The sequence below is a fragment of the Betta splendens genome, chromosome 13 (assembly GCF_900634795.4).
Source record: "Betta splendens chromosome 13, fBetSpl5.4, whole genome shotgun sequence".
Lineage (NCBI taxonomy): Eukaryota > Metazoa > Chordata > Actinopteri > Anabantiformes > Osphronemidae > Betta > Betta splendens.
In genome coordinates this window covers 2,783,015-2,808,325 of record NC_040893.2, presented here as the reverse complement: position 1 = coordinate 2,808,325, position 25,311 = coordinate 2,783,015, and the positions used below count along the sequence as shown (strand labels likewise).

Genomic DNA, 25,311 nt, shown 5'->3' with positions numbered 1-25,311 from the left:
ACCTAAACACGAAACAAGAAAAATGACACAATGTTGCTAAGCATTACACAAACTGCTTCACAAATGTGTTCATGAAGGAGCGCCTTTTATGAAGTTATCTAGAAGTAAGTGCCTATTACACCCTTCTTCACATACTAACTACGGCAATACTGATTAGCTTTGGAAAATTCAGAATATTTTTTGTCTGAGGTCTCTGGTGAACACTTGCAAATACAGCTCATATAAACTTTATACCCTTTTCCCCCACACTATCACCATATTATGGAAATATTTCAGAGGTGTATTGGCTCACAAAAATAAATAAATAAAAATAAATGCATCTCGTTATTAAAAGATACTAAGTCATAATAATGAGATCAGAATCTCGTGGTAAAAGTTAGTAGTAATTATCGATTAAGAGAGTACAGGTCACACTTAACACTTCTACGTGTTTATTTATGTCTTAAAATGAGACACTGAAAAAATGAATAGCATTATTATTATTATTAGCCTGCATCATCACTGCACATACATCTAATATACGTATTCAGGAGGAGAATGCATTTGGCCCTACTTATAATGTTATTTTGACTTAGTGTCTCAATTATTTTCTATATTTTGTCCTCTGTGAATGCAACACTCCTCTTCGGCTTGGGTGCCTCTAGGGGGCAACGGCTGCGTCGACCTCGCTTGTTTACGTGGTCGAAGAAGACCGGTGTGATGTCACGCGTTTGAGCATGCCTACTTCGCTCGAACATAAACAAAGGACGAGTTACCGCAATAAACTCTACTCTCTAGTTATTTTATATGCTAACGGAAGCAAAAAAATTGGACAGGGACCTATTTCCTGAGCAATGGAAAGCGCTGTATCAATGCGAGTGAGTGTGTTTACGGACCAGGGAGGCAGGAAATACATGGAAGATGTGACCGAGGTCATAATAGAGCCCGAGCCGGGAGAAGATGATCCAGCGTCGGGTGAACCAGAAAAGAGCAGCGGGGGGCAATGCACGGCCAGTCCTCTCGCTGTGAACATTCAACCAAATCGGCGTGATGAAATAATCAGAGGAAGTCCACCTGGATCCGATGAATCATTTGAACCCACAGCCGACAACCATGCTGACCCAGTGGGAGCCTCTTCACCTGGAGGTCCACAGCGCAAGCGGAGTGGTTCCCGCCGTTCTGTAGCGTTCTTCGCCGTGTTTGACGGTCACGGAGGTCGCGAGGCGGCGCAATTTGCGCGAGACTTTTTGTGGGAGTTCATGAAGAAACAGCGAGGGTTCTGGTCAGACTGTGACCGAGAGGTCTGCGCCGCTATACGCAAAGGATTTGTAGCCTGCCATCATGCTATGTGGAAAAAACTACGTGAGTTGACAAACACCGTTCTAATAATGAATTCCTGAACCCACCAACTGTCCAAAGGGCTTGTTCTTTCCGATCGGCTCCTTGTATCACAGTTGTGTCGTTACCGCTGTGCAGCCAACAACTAACCAGCCTGCGGGTGTCTATGCAGCGCTAGCGTGTGATAGCCGAGCTCACCAGAACCTTCCACTGACTCAACAGCACTGCCTCTTCCACACCAGCCAGCCCAAACACAGTGGCGCTATGTGAATCATTGGTTACTTTGGGAATACACGTTGACTCAAGGGGCTTAGTTTGTAGCTGCGCATGACCGCTAACGACAACAAAGCATACATAAATACATATGCAGCAGAGACCAACGCTAACCGAACCTGTTACCCACGATCACCGGTTCCCTGGTTTACCGTAGTCTACCTTTATTTAGTCTAAATGTTTCCGAGCTGTCACAACTTTCGTCATTACCCTTTTAATCCCAGTTGGATTGATCAGGGTCGGTAGCAGTCTGGATATCAGCTGTTTTACAGCTTGTCACTAAAGGCATGTGTCACTTTAGTGACGTTGGAACCACTGGCACAGAGTAACACTGTCTAGTGATTATCTTCAGGTCAAAGTGCAGGAGTGTTTAACACATCATTCTTACAGCGTTGTAGTTGCATGTTTTTGCTGCTAAACATGTAATATAAAAGTAGTATAAAATAGTTGTAAGTGATCTGCCAATACATGTACTCATTATCTGCCCTTATTTTCCCAGCTGAGTGGCCAAAGACTCTTACTGGCCTTCCCAGCACATCAGGCACTACGGCCAGTGTTGTAGTCATCAGGGGAAATCGTATGTACGTGGCTCATGTTGGCGATTCAGCAGTTGTTCTAGGTGTCCAGGATGACCCTTCAGTCCCATTCATCAGAGCTGTGGAAGTCACGCAAGACCACAAACCTGAACTACCTAGAGAGAGGGAACGTATTGAAGGTCTGGGAGGGAGGTAAGGCACCCCACCCCGTTCCCCTTTTCTACTGCCGAGCTCGCATGTTGGTGCCCAGTACACAACCACCACTAAATGGTGGTTCTTATCCAAGCGTCATTCAGCTTCCACTGGGCCCCACACCCAACACATGTGTCAAAGTTAAACATCACTATTTAAACTTAACACTGCAATTTAGCCAGACAATGGAGGAGGGGTTGTACAGAGGTCCTCTGTCCAAATTTGTTGAGTGTTAGATTACACAGCACATAAGTCCAATAACATGGACTGTGTGGCACAGTGGCTACTGTTAGCTCGCCTGGTCACATTATTCTTACCCAAGACATATTGTTACCATTATTGTTTTAATTGTGGTTTGTTGTGTAAAGATACTATGTATGGTATTTTTTTGTTTCGCTCAGTATGGAGATTTGTTGGTACCACCCCACCCACAGGACAGAAAACTATAACACATAAATAGTAAACAGAGCAACAGACAGACAGACAGAGCACATCAAAATGTTATCAGCTGCTAAAGGGTGATCTCTCTTATATTGTTTTTGTCTGTTGATAACAAGTAAATGTAATCATGGGCGAGAGGATGACGCAGCCACCGCCTTTATCTTCATTAAAAAGGTAAACTCAGTTGTGCATTAAGTTGCTGCAGCTTTGCTTTGGCTCCTTTGTATGTGGATGTAGGTAATGGAGTTTTACTGCATACTATAAAACAAGATTTAAGTGGGGAAAATTGAATTTGTTTGTGTTGCTGGAAATGTCACCCGCGTGCCGCGCATCAACTGGACACAGGCTTCTACAAATTACTGTCTTTGTAAAGTGTCATGAGATTCTGAATTGGTGCTAGTTAAAAGAAGTGCTGCTTTATTTTATTCCTATTCCATTCCTCCATTCCTAATGGTTAGGATGGTGCTGGAGTCTGTCCCAGCTGTCACTCAGCTAGAGGTGGCATGCCGCATATAGACATTCACACTTTTGGGAAACTTTTGGAGTCTCTAGTTAACCTTAGTGCTTGTCTCTTGACTGTGTGAAAAGCCAGAGTATCCGCTTGTCTTTGTAATAACATACATATGAGAATTTGGGTAAAGGTCTTTGTAAGCGTTCTGGGTTTGTAGTGTGAATAAGAAGAAAAGGCTGTTTGTGCATTAGTGAAATTGCACAATTAAGTTTAAAGAAGCATAAATTCACCTTAATCAAAACCTTGTTTTTATTAAAATGATTGTAATTGTAACATTGTCACATTGGTAGTCAATCAGTATTTCTCCTAAAATGTTCTCTGCTGCTTTCTACAATTTACATTGATTCATGCCTTTTTTACTGTCTGTCTATCTGTTTGTCAACAGTGTGATTAAGAAATCTGGAGTCAACCGAGTTGTCTGGAAGAGACCCAGGCTCAGTCACAATGGCCCGATTCGTCGAAGCACAGTGATTGACCAGATACCATTCTTGGCAGTAGCCCGAGCTCTAGGTAGGAAGAACCATTATCGGGATAATATTAGTAAATTGCTTGCTGCAGCAGTTATAAATGACTGTGTGATGTTGTGACTGAAATGTTATGCTTGTCTGGTGATTAAAAAAAATCAAATCAAAAAATGATCCTTGAAGGATGAATTCAGTTTAGAAGGCAGACTCAGTGCCAGTGGAGGCTTCACCTGTCATTACCATCCCTGCAATAGGTGATCTGTGGAGCTATGACTTCTACAGTGGGGAGTTTGTAGTTTCTCCTGAGCCAGACACCAGTGTGGTGACCCTCGACCCCAGGAAGCACCGCTACATCATCCTGGGCAGCGACGGTCTGTGGAACATGGTGCCAGCTCAAGAGGCCATCTCCATGTGCCAGAACAACGACGAGGCAATGGTGAGTATGAGCCACAGCCTATGGTAGTTATCCCTGCCTCTCACCACCTGCCTGGTTTGGAGTCAGTCTTAAACTCAATCACAGAAGCACATTTAACTCTAGACTTCTATTGTGAGCCCTGACCATCTAACAGAATAATGGGCATTTCAGATGAGATATTGTCCACGTAATAACAGACTTGCATGCTGCAGGCACTGTATGGGGTATCGAGTGCCCGGCACCTGGTCAGCCATGCTCTGATGCGGTGGCGCCAGCGTATGTTGCGCGCTGACAACACCAGTGCCATTGTAATCGCCCTGCAGGAGCCTGGGACCTCCCAGGACACGGTTCACCATGAAGAGGTGCTGCTTGACTTAGCCAAGGTGTCCCAGTGTGCTCCTTCCTCCATATCCCGCGCTAACACTCCTCTCATTCAGGTGAGAGTAGGATTAAGGCTTAGTTGTATTTGGTACATTTTATTGTGTTCATTTTCTTGATAGTCTTTAGTTCAGAAAACGTAAGGTTTAGTGTATAAACACTATGGTTACAGGTGAAATTTTCACATGTAACCCTCTTTCACGTGTTATGATCTCCACCCACAGCGCCCTCCGCAGGAAGACTCTCCTTCTCCGATGTGTGAGCTCCTCCCTTCTCTTGAGCGGCGGGATGGACTATCAGGAAGCAACAACTTGTACCATATGAATCTCACTGACCTGTTTACTTTGAATTCATTGCGTCAGAACAGCACTGTTGAGCTGCCCAGTCAGTCCAGTTCCACTGGCAGGTCAGCTGGCAGCAGGTCAGCCAGCAGCAAAAGAACAATAGATGGGTCATCATTGTCGCCACAGTCGGGCCATCTGGCGAAGAAGTCACGACGTAGGACTGCAGGCAGGCCACCGCTGGTCCAGCACAATGTAGAGAAGAAACAGGAGCCGAGTGTCCCCCATCCTCCAGCAGCACAACAAAACCACAGTGTGTGTGTACTGAAACACACACAAGGAGAACAAACCTTTATACAAAGGCCGCGAAAAGACTTGACTTGCTGCTCTGCAACATTTAAAACGTTTTAAACTAGTGCTCCTTTTTGTATAAAACCTTTGTTAGGTAATTTTCTCCAAATGCTAAATATGTCTTACTTTACCTCTTCTGTAAACAGTAAAACAAGCGTGGCTAATGATGCTGGTGTAAATAGTATACATTTTATAGTATATAGTAATATTGAGTAGTATGTAAGTCACAGTGTTGAAACAAATCTATAAATATATTTTTATACATACATACTAACCCTAACCCTTTTATTGAATGATGACATGATCCCTTTTCTACATGAGCCCCAGCAGAGCTGTCATCTTGGATTCCTCAATGTCATGTAATGTATTTATGCATTTTTATTGTAATCATCTTATTTTATCACTGGAGATTAGGCTTTAGTATGAAGTGCTGCTACAGTCAGTAAGCTACTTACAGTTTGTGTATTGATGGAAAAATATATGTAATAAGTGTTGGTTTGCAGTGAGAGGCCACTCTTTATAGTGTGTGTTCTTTCTAATGATGAAATGTTTCTAATGTTTTAATTGCGCAGTGCATCACTCCCTCCTTCATTTTGTATTGCTGTGGTGTGCGCACAGATTCATACACTAGACAGGGATTTGCCTTTTAACAGCACTCTGCTGTGCTGAAGATTTTGGAGAAGCGTGTGGTTCTGCCTCACCTGTGATGGATTTCTCCCTCTGAGTTTGCTGAACCTCTAGACTTCCTAAAGAGAGACTTGGGTTCTAAGGGGCTGGCACAAAACCCAATGTTTACAATAAGTTGTTTTTGATTGATTCTGGCTTCCAGTGTGGCTGTTCTGGGGCATCTGTGATGCTCAATTAGGAGGTTTCTTTAGCCTTTACCATGTACAAGCCATTGCATTTGCAGATGTGTTGTTACTGATGTATAGACAATGGTTATTTGTGAGTACCTACACTGTGCATGAACTTTCTAAGAGACTATTTTTGCACTATTATGGTAAACATATTGTCTTTATGAAAGGATTTTTTAATTTGAACATAATGCAGAAATGACTGGTTGACAAAAAAAATAACGTCATTTTTGAGGATAGGTTTATTTAAACATAATCAAAAGGGAATCTTCATCAAGCTTGTGGATTTTTGCAAGAAATGACTGTCCTCTTTTCTCAGTTTGTTGAGACTATGACTCAAATAATAAACTGCAGAAGAATAATGAGCATTATACAGAGAACTATGGTGTTTCTGTTCAGTGCAATGTCTAAGAGGAATTTGTAGCATGATGGTTTGAGTCGCAGTGCTTTAAGAATAATGCAGTTCAGCATCAAGTCACAACAAAGGTCATCTCAGTGCACTTGGGAAATGTGAAGCACAACATTTATCTCTTGTCAACAATGGAGAGAAAAACTCCATGTAATGGAAATCTTTTTTAGCAAACCAGGCTCAGGGTGGGCAGCCATGTGCCTCGACCAGTTGGGATGGAAAAAAAGGACAAAAGACCAGCAAAGAGAACTCAGTATGCTGGTTGTACCAGCAAACACATAGCTTTGATCAGACCAGAGCTGTAGACAAACTGCCGCGCTATGGCGGAACAGTGGTGTAACGGGATCTTTATTCTAGGTTTTCTCTGCACTTCATTTTAATTGGGATGCTTGTATGATTTTAATACTAGTAGTAATACCTCAAGTTAAATAAATAAATCTTTAAATTGTTTGATGACGTTGCTATGAGCAAACGGTGCATGTGTACTGCCTAAATGTCATGACCTCTACCTTAAAAAGGAATTAATTAAATTAAAAATAAATCAAATAAAACTAGGTTTTGAATGAAACTTTCTGAAGTATAGTGGCTGCTGTGTGTACCCAGAAGTTTGTTAAAATGCCTTCTGCTCTTCTGCTGTTTTCTTCTGTCCCTGAACACATGAAGGTTCGCAGTGGTCTCACACTAAGCACACTGTTGTATGTGAGCAGGATAGTGCCTCCACCACTGTTCAGTAGATCCAGAAACACATAAAGGACAACCTTGGCAAGTGTGTGCAGTTTTCCTCTCTACTTCTATAATCAGCTAAGACCTGCAAGTAAATGTTAAATTATTGTACTCAAGTACAGTTTAAGTTTCATGTACTTTTATTACCACTTCACTACACTTTAGTTGTAGACATTTTTCAAAATCTCTTTAATGAACAATTCCAGTTATGTGTCATTTATAACCTAATGGCAGAAAACGGTTTAAATAAACTGTTGAAATAAAATATCCATATTTGTTTAAACGTCTGCTTTCTTTTAGGCACGTTTTTAGCTACAGTGAAAATCTGAATCTTTTAAAATACATGTTCATAATATCAATGTTGTGTTCAATAAAACAGCGCTGATGACTTGAAGCCAGGTTGTTAACTTTTACAGGATACTGACTCCTCGCCATCGAATGTTTACAAATCTAACTTCCGTTGTGATTTGGCCTCTGACTGTATGGTTGGAACAACCGTTGGAAGCATTACTACCGCCGCGTGCATTCAAAATAAAAGTGCGCAAATGGCAACAGTCAAGGCGAATTTGTATAGAAGACCGCGGGATGTGTCGCAAACTACCTTTATGTTGAAAATATTTTTAGGGTAATGACGTTTTGCTGCCGGTCAAGTGAGCAAATGTGATTTTAAGAGCGGGAAGCGTCCTGTGCAGAGTGGTACAAACTATACGGTTTAGCGTTTTTTTATTACGGTGAGGGTATTTGTGGCATGTTAAAAATGTGAAATCAGTTAATAAGTCAGAACAGCCGTGTCAAGTCTTGCTTAGGGGTATGAGCTCTTGCTAGGCTATTAGGTAAACGGTAAACTAGCTAAACACAAGCTCACGTGTGACGTCATATACAATGGGGGTCAATGGGAAAAAAACTATTGTTACGCTATGGCTAAAGTCAATAATGTCTTAGTTAAATGTTGCATCACTGTATATTTTGAGTCAGCGAGTTGCAGGGACTAACTCACTAGTTCGCTTGCAATTAAGTAACTATGTCTGTATAACATATGGCTGTGTACAGACACAGGGTAGTACAACATGGCTGGTGTGGAATACACAATTGGAGGAGTGAAGATCCACTTTCCCTGCAAGGCTTATCCTTCCCAGTTAGCCATGATGAACGCAGTGAGTAATACCTCTGGTTCCATCAACTCGTTATAATTTGTGAATCTGCAAAAAACGACTGCAAAAGTATACTCACAGTATATTTGTAGTCAACTATAGTCGATCAGTAGTAGTAGTATTAGTATGTTCCACTGTCATGTGTGCACAGCTGGAGGAATCCTGTGAATCATATTGAGAACATATTATTCCACATATAACAACTGTCCGTGTAATCCTAAAATCCCAATGCTGTCACTGCAATCACACTGTATTAGCACTTAAAAAACATAATAAAAATATAAATTCATTGAAAAACATTAACTGTTGACCTTTCCCTAGATAGTTTCTCACATACTAGATCCTGTGTCACAATCTAACAAAGATTGGGGCCAACTCTTTTCTCTTTTCTAGTGTTTGTTTAGTCTATGGATTCTGAATAAGTATGCTACATTAAGTGCACAGACTGGGATTAGATCCACTGTAAGGGTGAAGTTACACATTTTTGTTCCCCTCTGTGATTCAGTGCATTGAGTAGTGGACGGCGATACTGCAAGCTTTGGTGTCGATCCGATATCAAGTAAATACTGGACTAGTAACGCCGATATCGATACCGATATCGATACCGATACTTTTTGACAATTAATTAATTATCAAATATAAATACAATTTTATGACTTTCAGGTGTAGTGTTGGTATTGATATTATCTATATTGGGATCGATCTGCTCACCCCTAGCATTAAGTTTGAAATAAAATACCTCATTCAACTATTGGAAATGGAACCTTTTAAAACTGTTAAATCTCATTTCATATAAACCTACTCAAGTCAAAGCTGAGTCTTAAAAAGACCTTTTTACAACTGTAAATGTAACTTACTGGAGCTAGATGTATTTTTCCACTGACTAACTAATTTGTACCATTTTGCAGATTATACGAGGGTTGAATTCTGAGTGCCACTGTTTGCTAGAGAGTCCTACAGGAAGTGGAAAGAGCTTGGCCTTGCTGTGCTCTGCTTTGGGCTGGCAGCAAGCTCAGTGTGGTAAGTCTGCTTCAACCAACAACAAATGAACTGTGTAGGTGAGGAGAGCTAGACATCCTAACTGTTCTCTTTGCCCAGATGATTTACAGTAGATTCAGACTTCTTTGAGCTGTGTTACTTTGAAGCTCTTCTGAGATTAAAATAAGACACTGCATCAACATTTTGTTTCATGTATCACAATAGCTAAACTTAAAGAAGCAGGAAACACCGGACCGGACATGAACCATTCAGACGAAAAGTCTGGAGATGACATCACCCCTTGTCAGTCAAGGTCACAGCTGCAGCATCAGCTAAAACCTCCTGTGTCATCTTGTATGGATGCAAATCAGCAGCTAGGTTCAGCAGCTGAAAGTAGTAAGTGTATTGTGTTTCTTTTGGGTTGGGTTTGAGTTTTTGTGTTTTAATTGTAAAGATACAGTAGATACAACAAAAATGAGAATTTGTGAATTTTAACCAAGGTTAAAATAGAACATTCTAACAAATAGAATTACACTAATAAAATTCCTCATTCATTTTTTGAATAAATTTTTCAAGTTTCCTTTCACCATTTGAGCACTGATAAGTGTGAAGAAGTACATATTCTGTAACTAAGTGTTAGGTTTAATGTTATGAATTTTAGTATGAACCTGAAACACTGCTGTCTCCTCTTGCCCATCATATTTCTATGTTCAGGCTACTCAATGAAGTAGTGACAGTTTACAGATTGCATGGTATAGATGGCAATGGCATCGACACAAAATATGTTTCAGTTCCATTTCTCCTTTGTCCGTAAATACATTTTAAATGATATTACATGATATGGTGATTTCAGATTTCAGTACATGGATCTGAATTGTTTCACATGCTCATAATCCTTTCTTTGGTCCTCTAAACGAGTGGCACCAGAAACCATAGAATGGTTGGGCCTACATAAAATATTCACATCTCTGAAACATTGTGGCTATACTAATTAGCAAAAATACTGTCCAGACAACAGCTCTAGTATAGACTGTATTACTGTACAACAATGACACAGCGTTACACACATAAAAGAACAACAAAGAAACGTAAGTTAGTTTTAACAAATTTTAATTATTTAGCAAATGTATTCTGTGTTAGAGTCATATGATGAGCATGCTCCCCTAATGGTTGTTAAATTGCTATGCTGCCTAACACTGTAAACTGGGACTTTACTGTATGTTGCATGACACACAATTCACAATTGTTTAATCATTCCAGTTTGCTTAAAGGTTTACAGTGTTTTCTTGTTTCAAATGATTAATCCAACTTAAAAGCTTCTCACCTGCTGTCTAGTTAGTTGGAAGTTGGTACTAACTTGGAATTGTGTTTGTTGTTGCTTTAGTGTCACAACAAGAAGAGCCACAGACTAAAATACTGTCTCCAGCCTCTCGTCTAACAGAGAAGTTCCGGTCGTCCCCCACATCTGACTGTGAGAAAGATAACGACTTCTTGCCAGAAAGGAAACGCATGCGCACTCCTGATCATAAGGTAAACCTAGGTCTTTTTATAGACATTTGTTGCCACAAATGACTCTATCTGTTGATTAATGATTGGTGTGATTAATGTTTTAATCAATTTTTAAGGTTTTCTTTATGTTTTATGTCAGTCATCTAACAACAAACTAAAATGTTGCAACAAACTAATACGAGTATGTTTATGTCAGTCATCTAACAACAAACTAACATGTTGCAACAAACTTATATGAATATGTTTATACTTAACTTGAGTAATATACACTGCATGGCAGCCTTCCCCCAAAACAAGCCAACTTTAACTTCTAATCTAATGTTAGTTATAACAATATTGTGCAATTGCACTGCTGTGATAAGCAGTTTTTAATATTCAGAGCTTAAAGCTTGAAACACTGTTGTTGGGCCTGCTTAACAGTGACCATTACTATTGGTAATAATGAGGTCTATGGTTAGTGTATGTCCTGTTCTCTTCCCCTTCTAATTATCATTATTAGAATTACACCTTCCTTCCTTATTTCCTCTTTGACTTTTACTTTTTACTTTTATTTTAATAGTGATGAAGAATTTGCTACAGTATAATACCAATATTAACAGTTATTATCTACTACAATAACATTATAGTAATTGTAATATAGTAATGTAATAGTCATTACACAAGTATTGTGTATATATATGGCTACAAAAGTGGTCTCTAAATGTGTTTTGCTCTAGGGCACACCTGAAGGAGAAGGTCACCATTTTGATCCCACCAGGTGTGTCCTTGATCAAGACACTTCACTTTAGCTCCTGGGCACCCTGATCAAGTGCAGAGAAAACAATTAATAAAGTATGTATCTTATCTTCCGCAAGGTAACAAATGCTGTATTGATTTAAGCATTGAATTATTTAATTATTTTTATTGTGGCTTTTGTCTTTTTCCTGCTGCTGTTTCATGTCATGTTGGGAAAACAAGGAGCATTGAGCCTGAGCATTTTAAGGATCAGACATTAGTTTATCAGCAATTATTAATCATAACTCTCTATACCAGATTTAAAATATTATATCCATCTTTTTTCCATACCGCGGGGGTGCTGGAGCCTATCCCAGCTATGGGCAAGAGGCAGGGTACACCCTAGAAATCATTGCAGGGCAACACAGAGACAAACAACCATTCATACCTACAATGAGTGTACCTGACAATGGAGAGAAGCCTAATGCATGTTTTTGGACTGTGGGAGGAAGCCGGAGAACCCGGAGAGAACCCACGAACACGGGGAGAACATGCAAACTCCACACACGGAAATCGAAACCAGGACCTTCTAGCTGTGAGGCGACAGTGCTATCCACCGCTCCACCGTGTCGCCCAAAATATTATTTATATAATAATACAGGACACGGAAATACAGCTATACGGTGTGTGTGTGTGTGTGTGTGTGTGTGTGTGTGTGTGTGTGTGTGTGTGTGTGTGTGTGTGTGTGTGTGTGTGTGTGTGTGTGTGTGTGTGTGTGTGTGTGTGTGTGTGTGTGTGTGTGTGTGTGTGTGTGTGTGTGTGTGTGTGTGAGAGAGAGAGAGAGAGAGTGTGAGAGAAAGTGAGAGAGTGTGAGAGAAAGTGAGAGAGAGAAAGAATAAGAACAGAAAGGGGGAAAGGAAAAGAAAGCGCGCCCCCCTTTAAGGCCATGGTGAGACGGTACAGTTGCACGGAAGTTGCGTATTTTTGTGAGCTCTTTGAATGGAGCACGTGTGTCTGGCGCTCACAGAAAAAGGGAGTGTATGAAGCATTGTGAAGTGGAGCTAGCAAAACTAAGGCTTACAGTCTCAGAAACAAGTGGAGATTCAGCAATATATAGTGATCGCGAAAGCACGCAGTGATTGAATCATGCGCTTGGCGTGCTCACAGCAGAAACAAAGCAACAGCACAGAGATTACATCAACTCCGATATACACCTCTTGGATTCACGCAGAGCTATACAGTGTATTCGTTATGTGATCGTGGAGAAGCGCAGTGATCAGATCGCATGATCAGAACAGGAAAAGGAAACATCACAACACCATCATCACAGACACATAGCTTTGAGTCCGATACCTGTAGGTGAGGACACAGTGGGGGAGAGAAAGAGAGTGGGGCAGAAACACTAGTACTGGAGAGAAAGAGACAAGGTTAGTTAAACACTGAACAATGATGGGAGGTTATTGGACAGAAGAGGTAGAGCAGGCTATGTCTATTGCAGCTTTACTAAGATGTGGTTCCTGTGACTATCAATCATTGCAAGTGACCTGAACCATCTCTAACTATAATCTTTATCAAAAAGGAAGGTTTTTATGGGGTGAGATCTCTATCTTAAATCAAGAGGGCAGTTTTTCAATTCGAGAGCGCACTCTAGCGATTTAATGTTAAGATTTTGTCATGCTTGCTCTCAAAACCTTTCCTTCGCTTTAAAAATGTCTCTGCTCACGCTCATATTCACTCTGCACGCGCTCAGATTCACTCTGCTCACGGTCAAATCTTTATTCGCGCTCTCAGCTTTCCAACGCTCAAATCCTTCTCCTTGCTCTAGGTTCTTGCTGCTCGCTCTCAATTCGGCTTACGCATGCTCTCGCTTCTACGACCCGAGACAATCCTATCAAAAATCACTAGCCAATAGGAGGCCAGGGCTGCTGACAAATGACATTATTGTTACTTTTCCCATGCGGAAGAGAAGCGAAGTGACTTTAGAACAAGTATTTCACAGTCCGTGTATTAAAAAACTCAAAGTCAACTTCATTGTGAATTTCTACAATATGTTTTGATTTAGATCTACAGAGAATTAAAATTACGTTACTCTCAGACCCTCGGTATAAAACAACGTAAGAACACAGAACAGACCCGACCACAAATCCAATCCCCCTTCCCCCCAAAAACACAAAACAGAAAGTGGACTACTAGTACATTGTATGATGCTATGATGCGTTCATTCTATTTTTCATAAAAGGTGACCTGTTTTTGCATAATCTAATTCTACCTTGGTACACAGAAAATAAACAAATTCATCCGAGGTCAGGTGGCTGCCTTTAGACTTGTTGACGTTTGACAGAGAGATGGATAATAATATATTTTGTTGAAATAAACCTGTCACCCTGTAAAGTGTAGGTCAAGTCCAACAACATCAGCACCAGGGTTAGATTGCTAAACTGATTTAACCAGTCAGACTGAAAAAGTGATCAATTGCTACTGCAGATCATCGGGTGCGGTGGATCAGGACACCAAGACACCAGCTGAAGTGAACGGCAACAATGGCAGATTCTCTGTGCAGCTCGTCAACTGATTTGTTTATTTCTCTGCGTTTTGTCTCACCTCTTTCTGCGGCTTGTGTGGGGAATCGAATGAAATGTTTGTTTGACATTTGTCTGGAGAATCAAGTCCTCTTGGACTTTGCTCAGCTCAGGAAATACGTTGTATTTTCCAGTTAACTCCAAACATCACTAATCTCCCCTTTATCGTCTACATTCTTCGAAACAATGAATCGGTTTCCTCCAGTGTAATAAACGGGCGCTGCGTGAGACCCTGTGCTCTGATAAAGTTAAACAGTTTTGCTAAACAGGTTTAAACATCAAAAATCACAGCTTTACTGATGGTCTAATGTCTCTTTATTCCTCCATTTTGCTCAAACCAACTTAAGAGCTAGATGGACAAACATACATCGTATTAAAAAATAAAAATCATGTTGGACTGTTAATGCTTTGTATTCAATTGCGTTAAGCTAGCTTAATCGATTACCACAGTTCGCGATGTAATTAAATACAAAATAGCTTAACGATGTTCATAATTTCCATAATAAGTGACGTTACTGCTTTAATGAGAGTTTTAACCAAAATCCCATCACCATGTTCCTTTTACGTTCTCATTGCTTCTGTTCTGCATAGGAAAAGTAAGCGTCATGCCATTGGTTAGCAGCCCTGGCCTCCTATTGGCTAGTGATTTTTGATAGGATTGTCTCGGGTCGTAGAAGCGAGAGCACGCGTAAGACAAATTGAGAGTGAGCAGCAAGAACCGAGAGCGAGGAGGAGAATTTGAGCGTGAGCGCTGGAAATCTGAGAGCGCGAATAAAGATTTGAACGCAAGCAGAGTGAATCTGAGTGCGTGCAGAGTGAATCTGAGCGCGAGCAGAGACATTTTTAAAGCAAAGAAAGGGTTTTGAGAGCAAGCATGACAAAATTCTAACATTAAATGCGCTCTCAAATTGAAAAACTACGCTCTTGATTAAAGATAGAGATCTTTCCCCATAGGTTTTAAGCCTGATCTTAAAGGTGGAGAGTGTGTCAGCTTCTCGAACCTGAAGAGCGAGCTGGTTCCACAGGAGAGGAGCTTGGTAGCTAAAAGCTCTGCCTCCCATTCTACATATAAAGACTCTAGGAACCAGAGGCTCTAAGTAACCCAGCACTCTGGAAACAAAGTGTTCTGCTGGAAGCATAAGGAACTGAGGTCTTTAAGATAAGAAGGAGCTTTATCATTAAGTGCTTTGTAGTTGAGTAGGAGAGTTTAAATTCTATCCTACATTTTTCAGGCAGCCAGTGCAGAGAAGCTAATGTAGGAGAAATGTGATCTCTCTTTCTTAGTCCTGTCAGAACTCCGGCTGCAGCATTTTGAATTAGCTGGAGGCTTTTTAAGGAGAAAATAGGACATCCTATGAGTAAGGAGTTACAGTATTCCAGCCTAGAAGTAACAAATGCATGAATCAGTTTCTCTGCATCGCTCTGAGAGAGGATGATTCTGTGTATATATAGTTATATTTCTAAGGTGAAAGTAGATAGGCTCTGGGGATTCGTATGTATGATAGAGAGAGGTCCTGGTCAAAGATGACACCAAGGTTCCTTACAGTAGAATCTAAAGCTAATGTTATGCCACCCAGGGTGGCTATCTGACTCAATATTCTCTCTCTCTGATGATAAGAATTTCAGTTTATACTGAATTTAGTTGAAGGAAATTTTTAAACAACTTTACTAGTTGATGTGTTTCATTTGGTTCTAAAGACACATATCTGAGTATCATCTGCATAACAATGAACATTTGTAGAATACTTCCTAATAATCTTACCTAGAGGAGACCCGTATAGATTGAACAGAATTGGACCAAGCACAGAGCCCTGCGGTACTTCATAGTTATTCCTTGTGCATGTGGAGAATTTGTCATTAACATGAACAAACTGGAATCTGAATCTCCGATTCTATGTTCTAGTCTCTGTAATGGAATGTTATGATCAATTGTATTAAATGCAGCACTAAGATTTAACAGGACACGGACAGAGACCAGACTATTGTCTGAAGCTAAGAGAAGATCATTAATGACTCTAACCAGAGCTGTTTCTGTGCTATGATGTTTTCTAAATCCTGACTGAAAGTTTTTCAGGAATCTTAGAAATAAAGGGTAAACTTGAAATGGGCCTATAGTTGGCTAGTTCTCCAGGATCCCGAGTAGATTTTTTCAATAAAGGTTTGACCACAGCCACCTTAAAGGCCTGTGGTACGTAGCCTATATGTAAATATTGGTAGGTTTGATTTAACATGGACGAGCTGATTAAAGGTAGAACTTCCTTGAGTAACCACGTTGGGATTGGGTCTAAAAGACAAGTGGACGACTTGAAAGAGTTAATTATTGAAGTTAACTCCATATGAGTTATGGGGAAGAAGCTGTCTAGGTAAGACAGAGGATTTGGTAAATTTAAAGTTGATGTATCTAGACAGTGCCTTCTGTCATTTGGAGGACATCGCTGCTGAATGTCTTCTCTAATGGCCACAATTTTATTAGTAAAGTAGATCATGAAGTCATTGCTGCTGAGCTTTAAGGGGATAGTAGGCTCAACACAGCTATGACTCTTAGTCAGCCTGGCTACAGTGCTGAAAAGAAACCTGGGGTTGTCTTTTTTTTTCTCAATTAAGAAGGAATAATATGTTTTTCCAACAGCACAAAGTGCTTTTTTATATATTATTAGACTGTCCTTCCATGCAATGCAGTTTACATTTATTGTGTTGGAACGCCACTGTTATGTCGGGTCCTGTACTTTAAGCTGTGGATCTGAGTTATACCATGGAGCTAACCTCCTCTGATTCACTGCCTCCTTCTTCAGAGGAGCCATTGTGTGTAACATTGTACGTAGAGACGCTGCAGCATCATCTACAAGACAGTCAACCTGTTCATAAGGATTAAGCTGACTGTTCTCCTCTGTGTAGCTACAAGACATTGAGGCAAAGATGATAGAATCATCTGCTTGACATCCCCTACCCCTAGCCTCAATAAAACTTGTAGCTCTATCTTAATTTTCTGCGAGTTCAGAAAATCGATCATTTTCTTTCTTTGTCTACTATATAAAGGACAATATAATACCACATGCTCCAATGTCTCACCCCAGCTATACTCACACTGCCCTGTCTCATGTTTCCCCATGTGCTATTGAATCCCGTGTTCCTGAATCTCATTCAGCCCCAAATGTCGTCCTTGGTCCTATTTCCACTACACCCAACTGTCCTTCCTACCTTCTTTCGAATCTTGTAATAAAATCTAGCCTTTACCCCTTCGTCCCAATCATCTTGCCATTTCATTTTTCAACTAAATTCTACTTTACCTAATATTCACTTCAATGCTTCCTTTTCTCGTAGCTTCCTTTGCAAATTTTTCAGCAGCCTCATTACCCTCCACCCCCTTATAAAGGTACCCAAATAACCTTACCATTGTCCCTTTTTTCCTGATTCTAGTCAATGCATTTAACACCTCTTTAACTATGCCTTAAAGTCGATTCTATATTTTTGATACTAATTAAGGAGCTACTTGAGTCTGATGCCATTTAAGGATGAATGTCCTCTATCCAATATAACGCAAATAATATTGCCAGTATTTCTCCCGTTTAAACAATCAAGTTGTCTGTAATTCTTTTACAGTATATGTTACATAATTGCGTTCTGGAACAACTAAAGCGAACCCTACTTTGCCACCTATTGTTCTTGATGCATCCGTATAAATTTTAATATAATCACTATACTTTAATCCTATATATCTCATATCTTCATCATCCCTGCTATATTCCTCTTTCCTCCTCTCCATCAGGCTCAAATCCACTTCTGCCTCTTTCCCTAACCATGGAGGTATTTCAGAATATGGCAATGTTGGTCCTATTTCCCTACTTCCTATATCGAATCTAGTGATTAATTTGTCTATGATCCACCCAAAACTCCGGACTTCTCCTTTTATTCTTTTCTTGACATGGCATTAAGAAACTTGCTGTAGGATGGTTCTGACTATGACTTCTTAGATTTGCCCACTAGGTAGCTAGTAACTGTTGTCTTCTCAACTCTAGCGGCATCTCCACTTGTAGAGCTGATACTGGTGTTGTTCTCGTTGCTCCACTGCATAATCTAAGAATCTGATGTTTCACATCCAATTTTTCTAGCACCGTTTTTGAGCCTGAAGAGTATATAACACATCCATAATCTATTACTGATCGTATCAATCCATTATATTATATTTATTATTATTTTTAAGATATTTCTGTCTTTCAAATATCTCATTATGTTTAATTTCCTCTTACTTTTCACTACAATTTTCTTCACATGCCTAAGATCTTTAAAACAATTGACATGTTCTATCGTTTTCCCATATAGTTTTTGGGTTAAGGGGTGCAACCAGCTGCTGAAACCAAGCAAATCTGTTAAGTAAACAATCGGAGCAAAAAAATAAATAAATAAAAAAAAATAAATAAGAAGCATGGATGTAACTTAGGCTAACACATTCATAACTAAACAATTTTTGTAGTGTGGTTTACCTTGGAGATTAATACTAATACCAATAATAGTGCTAAGGTATGTGCACATACTAATTTAAACATATACATACAATATACATACATATGTGCATTATTATACATATCCCATACTACTTAATAAAAGTCATGAAATACAACACCACAAATTCCATATTCACACATTATTTATATTGGTAGTGATAAGTATCAATAATACTTACAGTTGGATTTGGAAAGTGTCCCACTACAAGGTTAGTAAGGCTGTAGCTTAACATTATTCACCCAAAGGGTGAGGCAGACGTTGGTGCATGAACAATGCCACTTGTGGAAGCCAGGGTGATGTAAGGGGCTCCGCCACTATGCCCATCCAGCAAGCAGAGGAAGGAATCCCAGCAGCCAGGGAGCCCACACACCTTCAGTTCCAGGAGGGCAGGTGTTGCAACCCAAGCCGCCCACACAGAGCCCCCCAGGCAGAGCTGCAGCAGCCACAGAGACAGCACCCGAGGCCAGAGTGGGCCACCGGGGGTCAACGCTGTCCGCCCCATGAGAACCAGGGGCAAACACTCCCCCCGGCGGGAGGGTCGGCCTGAAAGAGTAGAGCCCGAGGACCCACGGTCCGTAGGGAGCCCGCCAGAAGATGCCCACGCGCCCAGAGTGGGGCCCGCCCCCAGTCCACCACCCCCACATGGGCGGAGCGGAGCCTACCCCATCGGCCCGACCTTATCCCCTGGCGCTACAGCGGCCTGCAGCACAAGGCCAGCAATTGGTGGGGTCAGCAGAAAAGAGACCACCCAGGCAGACGATCATCGTACCCCGGGCGAAAAACCGGACCCCCCACACTTCAACCGCACCACACGCATACCAACTCACACAAACACAGACGCATACACCCACCCACATGAGCAACACACATCATCACATCAACACACACACACACCATAGACTCTCTCACAACAAACTAGTCAATCATACGTGAACCAATGCGCTCTCAGATACATTCTCGCACCCACACCATTCGCTTGATCACATTCGTGGGGAGGGTAGGTCTCCGGCCTGCCGTCCATGTGGCCCCAGGCAGGGACCGCAGCTCCTCCCGAGCCCAGACCAACCCCCCCAACCCGGGGGAGGCAGAGGGCAGCAGAAAAAGGTCCCCCAGAACCCTGCAACCCAGCTTGGACGTGAGTGTGTGGAACTAAAGTGCACTGAAGGTGGCTGACACCTCCAGGAGCACAACCGCTGGCTGACGGTGTGTCCCCCGGACAGTGCCCCCCCTCGCCCTAAATGTCTTTTTGCAGTTAAAACTGGGTGGTGATCTCTCCATCAGGGCCAGTGGCCGAGGCCACAACTGGCCTCAGCCCCAGGCCCCAGTGAAAGAGCCCACACCCGGCCCTAAATGTATGTGTATGTAGCTAAGTATGAGGAACTTTGGGAGATACCCAATTCTCCGGGGGGTCCAGCAGACAGAGCCATCAATAGGAAGGCTCCGTCTACTGCCCCCCCCGGAAGGAGCCCCCAGATTCCTGGACAAGTGTGTATGACTAATGCAATTAAAACTGCAGAGCATCCCACTTGGAAGGGACGGAACCACTTCCCAGTAGCCCCGGTCCCTCCATCAGCAGGACGCCCCTTGCAGACCTAAGTGGATGAATGCGGAGAAATGTAGTTGGGAAGCAGAGCGCCAGGGTTCGCAGAGCCAGGTTCCCGACTGGCTCTGCTACCTATCCCACCACCCCCCACAACCCCCAGCCAGGAAGGGACAGCCGAGACCCAGGGACCGCAGTACTACTGCCCAGGCGCCACACGCAGCACAGCCAGAGCCATCCTCACCCTTCTTTCACACTTACCCATTCTCTCGCTCAAGTATGCCCATGCTCGCCCCGTGTAGTGTGACACTCAAACCCACACACATACTCTGCAGTTGTGCATTGAGGGCCAGCCTCCGCCCAGGGCCCAATGAAGGTTCTAGCCTGAGTAGTCTGCCAACCCCCCCTGCAACAGGCCCGAGCAGTTACCAGAGGGCGTCGGACCGCTAGGGCAGGCAGCGCCCCACCCGAGCAGGGGCAGCGCCCCAGGGGAGAGACACCCCTCCGGGCACAGGCAGGCACCCCCAGAGGGAGTCCCCCGGGCGCAGGTCACCCAGGTCTCCACCCCCAGGTCCGCCCCCGCACACCGGCAGGGAGGCCCGCCTCCGGCTCCCCGGAGACAGGCACACGCCAACCCTCAAAATGGTCCCACCCCGGCACAGGGCCGCCGGTCCCAGCAGCCACCACACCCCCGCCGCAGGGGACCCATGCGGCCAGCCCAGAGTCCACCAACCCGTTGTCCCGGTTCCTTAGGCAGGCAGGCACCACCAACCACTAGTCACCCCCCCCACCACTGTGCCAGACATGACGCAGCACCCGAGCCCCACGCATCCTTACCTGGAAATGGAATCAATCAGAGTATAGTTTTGGTCATTGATTTGATGAAGCAGACAATGTGTCTAAGGTGGTATAATCTAACAAGCTGTTCAGGTATTGAGTAATGCTTAATTTTTTTTTAGTTTTCCAGTTCATGAGGATGATTTTCTTTGCGACACAGAGGGCAGATAGAAGTGTGTGTGATGAGTTTGTCTCTAGATCAAGCCCACTTAGATCTCCTAGAAGACAAAGTGCAGGGGCTGCTGGGATTGGACAGCTTAACTGGGTTGACAGGTGTTCACATACTCTTTGCCAAAATTGCTGCACAGGTGAACATGACCAGAATGCATGTAGGAATCTATCTGCTGTGTTATCTGTACAGTGAGGGCAAATATTTGAGTTTGTGAGACCCATTTGGAACATCCTTTGTCCTGTATAGTGAGTTCTATGAAGAATTTTGTATTGTATTAGTTGTAAATTTGTATTTTTTGTCATTCTGAATAAATTAGAACATATGTTATTCCAGAACGTGTAATTAGTGGTGATATTGAGATCAGCTTCCCATTTAGAGATCGGAAGGCTCACTGTCTGGTCTACATTGGAAATTAAGATATAGATTTTGGATACTGTCCTTTTCCCTGATATATCAATAAATCGCTCTATTACTGGTGGTGGTTGCATGTGGATGGCAGTATTCTTACTTTTTGCATTAAGTATTGACTTTAGTTGTTGGTATTCTAAGAAATTGGCACTAGTGATTTCATAGTGAGACACTAGTTCTTCAAAAGAGGTAAACTTGTCTCTTGTGAAAACATGTTTCAGATGTGTTGTTCCTTTGATATGCCAAGTTGGAAAGTGTATTGCCTTTTTGTTTTTTTTGTCTGGATTGTTCCAGAGAGGTGTGTTTTGGCAAAGAGTAAGCGAAGACCCATTAATGTTAAGAAACCCCCACCAGGCTTGCAGAGATGCTTTTATGCTAATGTTCTGGTAACAACTATGATGTTTGATTTTGGTGCTGATAAAGGGCAGATCTGCAACTTTAATATTTCGACAAAATGTTTGTTTAATGTCTATCCAGGAGGAGTCTGCTGGCATGGGTTTTATCCATTTGTGGACATGGTTCAGTCTATTGGCAAGAAAATAGTGGTGGAAGTTAGGTAGTTCTAGGCCGCCGCAGCGTCTGGATTTTTGAAGAGTTTTTAAACTAATTCGTGGTGGCTTGGTTTTCCACAAAAACTGTGAGATGTAGGAGTCTAATGTCTTAAACCACGCCTGGGCTGGCTGAGTTGGAATCATTGAAAATATGTAATTAATTTTTGGCAGGATCATCATTTTTATGGTGGCAATTCTTCCCATAAGTGAAATGGGTAAGGACTGCCATCTTTTGAGGTTGGCTTCTATTTGTTTTAATAATGGATTGTAGTTTAGATCAATAAGCTCTGATAGCCTAGACGACAATTCAATGCCCAAGTATTTAATGTTCCCTGAATGGAGTGTGGTAGAGGAGATGTTAGTCACCTTAAGGTTAAGTGGTAGCACTATAGATTTGGTCCAGTTAATAGAGTACTCTGAAAGTCCTGAGAATTCATCTATGAGGCTGATAGTTGTAGGAAGAGACGTCTGTGGCTCCAGGAGAAACAGTAACACATCGTCAGCATATAAACTTATTTAATGATTTACTGATTTGGTCGATATTCCAGTAATTCCTTCATGCTGTCTTATTGCTGCGGCTAGAGGTTCAATAAATATTGCAAATAGTGATGGGGACAGTGGGCAGCCCTGTCTTGTCCCTCTATGCAGATTAAACCTTGGTGAGATCTGGTTGTTTGTTCTGACTGCAGCGTTTGCTGAGTTGTATAATATTTGGATCCTGGTTTTTGGAGCAGGCTTATGAAGGCAGAATTCATATTTGTGGGTAATGAATGTTGTTGTTTAATTTCAGCTAACATTTTGTAAAAGCTGGGTGCCAGCATAGACCAGAACTCTTTATAAAATTCAGTTGGGAATCCATCTGGTCCTGGAGCTTTTTTATTGGGCATCTCCTGCAGAGCTTCATGTAGTTCTGCCAAAGATAACAATGAGTCTAGAGTTGTAGATTGTTCTTCATTTAGCTTTGGCAGTTCTAAACCCTCTCTAATGAACCTCATACAACCTCCCCCCACATCATTTTCCCTGTCTTTTCGTACACCAATATATCCTCTAATAACAAAATCTAACACAGGTTTAAGCCATGTTTCTTGTATCCATACAATATCAAGTTTCTTCTTTAGTTTTTTCTAATTTAGTAATAAACCACTTTAGTTCTTGACCATTAGCTAATAGACTTCTAGCATTCCACTTTAATATCTGCATTAAATAATCAAACATTTCCCTCCTTCCCCTTCTTCTCCCCGACTCAACTACTCATGTATACTCTCCCATGACAAGCCCTTCGTATTAAAGAATTTCAATACTGCATTTGCAATGACTTTAATTTTTTCAGTTTTGGTTTTTGCTTGTTCAGGACAATTTATGACATGCGCCAGAAACACAATAAACTTGTCCAATTAAAATCCCATGTCACATTTGTGTATTTCTCCTGATTCTTTCCCTTGGTTCTTTGCATCATCATGTCTCATCACTTTCACTTCTTTCACAGCTTCTGCATACGTTATCTTTCTCTCTGTTTTTACTTTCTGTGGTGGGAAAAATTGTTTATTCCTTATTCTATGCAGTTATTATATGATTTATGACTTACGTTTTGCAATTAATATCTTGTGCTTTGTCTTCTGTCTTATGTATTTGACATTTCACCTAGATTGTTCAATGGTTGTCTCTGCCTGATAGACTCTCAACACTAGCCCCCAAACCCAAGGCAGGGGAGTTGTGTCTCTTTGTCTGTTGAGACTTAGTGCTCCTTCCTCTCTGATAGTCAGCTGCCATCGATGCAGATGTGAGAATGTGTGTGGAGGTGTACAACGACAGGGATGAGATGGTGCATGCAATCTGATTGGCCTACACAGACATTCCATTGTAGTCGGACAGAGGGGTTAAAAGGCATCCTTCCATCCATGTTTTTGATTTGCTTTCCCCACTATTTTTATTTTCCTTTGTGTGATTTATTATAAAAATCAAAGACAACACTCTCATTTGATTTGAATTGAATTGAATTGAATTGAATTGAATTGAATTGAATTGAATTGAATTGAATTGAATTCAAAAATCTCATCTGCCTCTTTATGGGAAATTTCCACCACACTTTCTGAATTTCCTCTGCTTCTTTTCTGGCCCTACATCCTCTATATGCTGCAGTTAACTATTGCTTTGTTTCCACACATCTCTGTTTTCCCTTACAAACATTTGCTGTATGTCCGTATCTCTGACATGTATGCTGAGGTGCTACATACTCTCTGACCCTGAAACTCATGTATCCCACAATTACTATGCTTGGCAGTACTTTTTCTTTAAAGCTCACAATCACAGATTCACAGTCTACTTTCTTCCCATCGCTGAACGCCTGCAGTCGATTGAACCCCACTACCTCTCCTCCTTTTATCATCTTCTTTAGCTCTTCCAAATTCTCTCCTACCGGGATGCCTGTTATAACCCCTCTGCTGCCTAGCATTTCCCCAACTGTTTTCCTTTTCCTTATTTCCTTTAACATATGATAAACTTTGAGTGCCCCGCTTCTCTGTTCATTATTAACACATTTAACCAACAGACTGCCATCCCCCAGTACATTTACCATTTTAACATCCCCTATTTCCTTTCTTTTGGGTTTATTGCTCCAATATCATGTCCTTCTTTGAACTTATATTTGATTTTGGTGTTTTCCATCATAACTTTCTTTCGCACTTCTTGACACCCCTCATCGTCCTCCAAGCCTAGTTTACCTGAGTGTATTACTGTTTCTCCTTCCCAACTTATCTCCGACTTCTAGATATTTCCACCAAGTCCATATCCTCTTCATCTGACACTTAGCCACTACTACTAGCCATTCTAAGCCGAAATGCACAATATCAAAATATTCTGATTCTTGGAGTCTGTGAGTGACTGAGTGAGTCGTGTGAAGTCATGGCAGATTTTTATAACCGTGTTTTCGGTCAAGCTCGTCCCATTGTGTGGTCCGATCAGGATGGTTGACGTCCAAGTTCCTCTGCCGCTTGTCGCTTGTATCAGCGGGGAGTCCGGACGTCTTAGTGGGAGAGCCAGGTATGGTTCCCCAGCCTGGAGCCTGGTTTTGGCGCTCAAATTTGAAATGTCTTTGTTTCAACTCGCTACAACTACAATGAAGGCTTTACATGCAGGCCGCAGTTGTTGCTCCGTTTGAGCATGTGGGACCTTAACAATGATTCTATTAATAACAGTTTATGCACGAGGTCCCCCAACAGTGAGGA

At 41.8% G+C, this 25,311-nt stretch overlaps 2 protein-coding genes across 4 annotated transcripts in view; both read left to right on the top strand.

The window, feature by feature from the left end:
• The first annotated feature begins 681 nt into the window (after positions 1 to 681).
• On the top strand, positions 682 to 6,990 carry ppm1da (protein phosphatase, Mg2+/Mn2+ dependent, 1Da). Its single transcript, XM_029172096.3, is given in 7 exon segments — positions 682 to 1,341; positions 2,090 to 2,318; positions 3,656 to 3,780; positions 3,989 to 4,170; positions 4,362 to 4,586; positions 4,752 to 5,080; positions 5,082 to 6,990. Coding segments are annotated over 7 exon segments (1,653 nt in total). The 5' UTR covers positions 682 to 833; the 3' UTR covers positions 5,137 to 6,990.
• A 124-nt stretch (positions 6,991 to 7,114) lies between these two features.
• The window catches only part of brip1 (BRCA1 interacting helicase 1), a 60,975-nt gene continuing 42,778 nt past the window's right edge, over positions 7,115 to 25,311 (top strand). For 2 of the 3 annotated variants that reach the window (XR_003788014.3, XM_029171887.3), the window contains exons 1-5: positions 7,716 to 7,876; positions 8,196 to 8,299; positions 9,205 to 9,316; positions 9,500 to 9,670; positions 10,659 to 10,804. Coding sequence is in view for 2 of the 3 variants with exons in the window: in XM_029171887.3 (XP_029027720.1) it covers positions 8,213 to 8,299; positions 9,205 to 9,316; positions 9,500 to 9,670; positions 10,659 to 10,804 (516 nt within the window). In the remaining variant the exon portion in view is untranslated. Of the gene's footprint in view, positions 7,189 to 7,715; positions 7,877 to 8,195; positions 8,300 to 9,204; positions 9,317 to 9,499; positions 9,671 to 10,658; positions 10,805 to 25,311 lie in introns of those variants that run through there. The other variant, XM_041073505.2, reaches the window with a different exon arrangement.